Genomic DNA, 5,592 nt, shown 5'->3' on the forward strand with positions numbered 1-5,592 from the left:
TTGGGGTCGTGTTCACGAGTGATGGAAGGATGGAACGGGAGATTGACAGGCAGATTGGTGCAGCTTCTGCAGTAATGCAGTTGATGTACCGGTCCGTCGTGGTGAAGAAGGAGCTGAGCTGTAAGGCGAAGCTCTCAATTTACTGGTCAATCTACGTTCCGATTCTCACCTATGGTCATGAACTTTGGGTCATGACCGAAAGGGCAAGATCCCGGATACAGGCGGCCGAAATGAGCTTTCGCCGCAGGGTGGCCGGGCACACCCTTAGAGATAGGGTGAGGAGCTCGGTCACCCGGGAGGAGCTCAGAGTAGAACCGCTGCTCCTCCACATCGAGAGGAGCCAGCTGAGGTGGCTCGGGCATCTGTTTCGGATGCCTCCTGGATGCCTTCCTAGGGAGGTGTTCTGGGCATGTCCCACCGGGAGGAGGCCCCGGGAAGACCCAGGACACGCTGGAGGGACTATGTCTCTCGGCTGGCCTGGGAACGCCTCAGTATTCCCCGGAGGAGCTGGAGGAAGTGTCTGGAGAAAGGGAAGTCTGGGCATCTTAGCTTAGACTGCTGCCCCCGCGACCCGGTTCCGGATAAGCAGAAGAAGATGAATGGATGGATGATTAGAGCGTGTGGTTATTCAAATGTTAAAATGCATTCATGCCCCTCCCAAAGTAAGCAGAGGAAAATGGATGGATGGTTTCCCTTAAGATCCGTGTCATTACTGTATCTTTCACTGGCTCTTTGATGTCAGCTGTGATGTCACCTGTGAACAGTGGCGTTTCTCGGTCCTCGTTGGCAATATTTGGGTCAGCGCCATGCTTCAGGAGGAAGTTGACACAGAAAGTGTTTCCTCGACTGGCAGCCAGCAACAGAGCAGTCTGATTCTTCAAACTACATCTGTTCACTGAATCGGGATGAGCTGAGAACAAAATATTCAACTGGTTGACTCACATGTCCTGGTTCAAAATGTCATCTGCAGTAAAACATCATAGATGATAAAAGTCTTGGCTTATTTCTAACAACACAGCAGTTCAATCTCAACCCACTGGACATGTTGTTGAACCCATTTAACACAAGCTTCCAGTTTAGGTATGGTTTTAAACAAACCTGGGAAGGAACAGATCTGAACTGAAATAGAAAACATCTGCATTTTGATTAATTTTACTACCAAGTACATATACTGTGCACAACAAACTGGAATTCATTTTTCAGCTGACTGCTGAAAATCTGCATGAGAAACATCTGAAATAATTACTGCTGAAAGAAAAATACTGAAATAAAGTTAAAGTAGCAGTTAAACTGGGGGCTCAAAGACGATTAAACTTAAGTGTAAACATTAGATGAAGTTGAAGATTCGGTTGAATGGCTAAAAGAAGTAAGTAATAAATTCAAGTAAAGGATTAGTTGAAGTGTTGGCTGGAGGGGACACCAGGTCAACTCTCAGTGAAGGGAGAAGAGATGAAAACAGCTTAACTACCACCAAACAGGACTCGAGAAACAAAAAACACCAACATATTAATTAACTCTACATCAACAACAAGGCAATATCAATCATATCTAAAATAGGACTCAATACCTTAATGAATTTGTCAGTACAGTATGTAACATCGGCCATTTAATGATTAGTCTATGAATCTGAACTCTGGGGCCTATGTGTTGTAAATGGCACGTTATGTAATTCAGTGTGGGGCTGTTCATGCTTTTATCTAACAGAGTATAAACAAAATCAAACCTCATCCTTCAGACATCATAGACTAAATCAGCAGCACCACTCACCTCTGATGAGGATCCTGACACATTGTAGCTGCCCATAATAAGCAGCTTCATGAAGAGCAATCCAGCCTTCGTCATTCGGCTCCATCAGGCTGCTGCACCTTCGATTGACCAAATCCATCAAAGCCTCAGCATCACCATTCATAATCAGACGCTGCAAAGGACTGCTCTTTCTAAGTCAAGGACAGAAAAACACTCGCTGTCAACATGAGGAACGTGAACAGCTGGGAAACAATACAAAACAACTAGTAAATATACAAAAACTAAAAACAAACATCTGACTAACATACACAACGTGTTGAAGGACTCTGCAGAAAATTGAAGGCACTGAAGAAGACCCTTGATGGCCACCCGGGGACATCTGAAAAGCTGAAAAACCAGGTTTCGGCCAATGACCTGTTAGATATTAGTAATTGTTAGACCTTAATGTGTTAGTAATGCAATTTAGTAAGATTCAAAGTCTGCTTTAGTCTGTTTTGTTTCAAGGTTAGCAGACAGAATGTTGATTCTGAAAAGTGAACCATGACACTAATTCTTTTCCTGTATTAATCTTGTGTTAGAATATTATGTCTGAATAAATGAATGAATACCTTAGCTACACACCATGTGACAACATACACACACATTGAGATACTCCATTTTGTTATGACTAGGTAGAAACACAGCTGCTCAAAGCCTGTGGAGCTCTAGATAAGAGATGGAGTCTGCGGACTGACTTCATCTGGGTAAGGGGTTAGCCCAGAACTTATAAATGTATTAGGATCTGTGTGGCCAGGGACTCCACTTTCCAGCAGCCAGTGTGTGTGTTTCTGGGAGGGGGGGCAACCCGGGTCGTGTTTGTAATTTTTACTTGTGGTTAAAATAAATCAGCACTAAATGAAGAAAGATGGACTCCTTCATTATTCAGAGCTGTCCAATTAAAGAACTGGGGTATTACAGACCCATCGTCTGTGTGGAGAAACCGGAAAAACATTGCTGGCTATAGGAAACCATCCCCCCACCCCCTCATTGTGGAAGACAAATGGAATGTATTTACTGTAGATTTAAGAAACAGAACTCCGCCCTCACCCACCTCACCTCAGACCCAGCTGCTGCTCCCCCCATAATCACCACCACTGACAGCCCCATGCCGAGACTGTAGCTTTTACACAGAACATAAAAGGGGCTATAGAGATAGAGACTGTGAACCCTGTCTGGGACCACAGGGGCCTGGCTCATCATTAGGATGTGCCTGAGACCAGAGACTTGTAGTGTGGTTGGATACTTGCTTACTGACTAGTTCTTGGCTGCTGTTGTGTACAGTCTTTTAATGTTGGCTGACTGGTTGGTCTGGACTGACTCACCTCTTGAAAGATCTGTAGAGAAACCGAGACAAGGCTGTTGGGGGGTTTGCACAGTTTGGGACATCTGTGGGGTCAGAAGGTGGAGGTTGGGATGAAGGGACGTAGGACAGGTGTCTGGGGGGGTCAGGATTTCTCCATCTGTGGTCTGGTTTTCTTTGGGTTGGGGTAACCGGGTCAGGAGGAGCTGAGGATGGCAATGAAGATGTGCCCTGATCAGAGTATGGAGGAAGGTGTCTGTCAGCGATGCTTCCCCCTACAGTGATCTGTAGCAGCTCTTCATTGGACAGCTGACTGTGGTCATCTACAGATGCCGCCATGTTGGATCTAACAAATGGAGGAAGAACCAGCAGTTGAGAAAAGGGCCACTTATTTTGGTTCAAAGTGCATGACATTCTGGTAAACTGAAAAAAAGTCTGTGTCGCAGTTAGTGGACAGAACAGCTGCTTTCCATGTAAACAACAGCAGCTCAGTCAAATGAACCTCTTTAAACTTTGGCTGAAGCTGCTGGTAAATGTGAGATCAGAGAATGCGACCAGAAGCCATGGAGGTCAGTGGTGTTTCTTTCCTCTGTCCTAAAGCCAAAATATTTCATCAGGCGGACAGCAGATGACCTGCAGAAGCTCTGGAAACCTCAAGCATATCACAGAAACATGCTTTTTTGTTTAAACACGGAGGGTTTTTACATTTCTAATCCATCTCAACACTAACTGAACTAATTCTGACCAAGTGAAAAAACAAGATAAAAACTTGACTTTACTTGATTTTATATATATAGATATATATCTATATATCTATATATAGATATATATAGATAGATAGATGGATATATATATACATTCTTTTATGATAGTGTTCATGTATGGTTAAAAATAAAGCTTTCACATCTATTCCTCTGAAAAACTGACTTTTGGCTGATTGTTTCCTTTGCTGACTGAGATCAACTGCACCAAAGATCAATGGAAAAATTAGATTTCACAAATGCACATGAGCAGGAAGCAGCTGAAACTCTGTCAGGACTTAAAGCAACTGACAAAATAGATTCAGTCATACCTGTGAGACGGTCAGGAGGCCGTGTCCAGCAGAAAACCTCTACTTGTGTCTCACAGCAGCCGCAGGTCCCGAGTCCAGACCAGAGTCCAGTTAAGACTTGGAGCAGAAACAGTGTGATGTTTCACTGCAGCAGAGACTCGTCAAACCACAGAAATCCTGTAGACAGACTCCTGGACGGAACAGGACACTCTGAGACACTGATCCACTGGTTTTATTCTGGTCTAGAATCTTAACTCTATCAATGACTTTCGTCACTTACCGACAGCCGTTTCCATGGAAACCGTTTTAGCTGCTGCAGTATGAGGCGTTGGCCTCGAGCTGCCCGGCCCCTCACTCGGTTCTGGTCCGGTTCAGACCGGTTTCTTGAACCCTATAGCCTGTAGTTTTCCATCAGAGCCATCTGTAAAGACCCAAACAGCAGTCGCCAACCTCCAGTCACATTTCGGATAATTCTGCCGATTCACACCCCACCCAGGTTAAATACCGACTAAAAGACGGACACCGAGTCAAAACGTTCTTTAGGACCATGTGATAAAATGTGGTTTGAGAAAACCCACCGAGAAGATGAACATACAGATTCATTCTTTTAACTTTTCTAATCTTTGACACCGCCTACTGGCTTCAGAAATAACTAGGTTTATTCAAACAAATGCTGCTTTGTGTACTGAGTGTGTACCGATATTACTGATTTCCAAAATGCCACCTTTTTAGGATTTCACTGATCACAATTCTCTTCACAAATGAACACAGGCGCATTATAGCGCTAAAATGAACGCAACTGGCGTGACGTCCCTGTGGCACAGGACAGAACAGATGGGATTTTACGTTTTGGTTAAATGTGTTGTCAGTGTGTTGGGTGTACACCGAAGTGAAGACAAGATCGCGTCTGTTTGGTTTAAATGTCTAAGGGTTCAGGTTTCCCGGTTCTCACTCGTATAAACTAGTAAAGAGAATCTGGAATGGGAGTTCGAAACAGAGTCTGGCTTGACGTTGTCTCCAAAGAGCAGACAGAACATGTGAGAGATTTGATGGACTGACGATCCACGGAAACGATCCCACTGACGTCTTTTAGTCTAGCGCGGCAAAAAGCGGAGAGCATGTAAAAATTCAACGGAGCGTGGTTTGTCGTTTCCTCCGCGTAGGAAGAGTCCGACAGTCATCGACAGCGGGAGTTCTGCGAGATCTGCTGGCTGTTCTCACACTAAAGAACCGAGACACGCTATTCAACAGATGTTCCTCCATGAAGTGACGATTTGACTGGAACAACAGCTGCCGGGACCGAATAGAAGGATAGACAGGGTTCGTTTGTAAAGTGTTCATTTTGCACCTCGGACCGATTGCTTCATTTGCATATGAGCTGATACGCGTTATATTATTAGAATTTTGAACAGAGTCTGGAGTGACGTTCCCACCGCCCCGCACAGATCCAGCAGGA

The 5,592-nt window shown here is 44.6% G+C and overlaps 1 protein-coding gene across 2 annotated transcripts in view; it reads right to left on the reverse strand.

Annotated features, from left to right (window-relative positions):
- Positions 1-4,507, reverse strand: part of LOC109974478 (ankyrin repeat and SOCS box protein 2-like) — an 11,728-nt gene extending 7,221 nt beyond the window's left edge. For both annotated transcript variants that reach the window (XM_020624680.1, XM_020624681.1), the window contains exons 1-5: positions 4,417-4,507; positions 4,158-4,327; positions 3,108-3,431; positions 1,768-1,937; positions 755-910 (exon numbers count right to left, since the gene is read on the reverse strand). In XM_020624680.1, coding sequence (XP_020480336.1) covers positions 755-910; positions 1,768-1,937; positions 3,108-3,424 — 643 coding nt within the window. In that variant the 5' untranslated portion in view covers positions 3,425-3,431; positions 4,158-4,327; positions 4,417-4,507. The remainder of the gene's footprint in view (positions 1-754; positions 911-1,767; positions 1,938-3,107; positions 3,432-4,157; positions 4,328-4,416) is intronic.
- Between the last annotated feature and the right edge of the window lie 1,085 nt (positions 4,508-5,592).

Source organism: Monopterus albus, unplaced genomic scaffold, assembly GCF_001952655.1.
Source record: "Monopterus albus unplaced genomic scaffold, M_albus_1.0 scaffold334.1, whole genome shotgun sequence".
Lineage (NCBI taxonomy): Eukaryota > Metazoa > Chordata > Actinopteri > Synbranchiformes > Synbranchidae > Monopterus > Monopterus albus.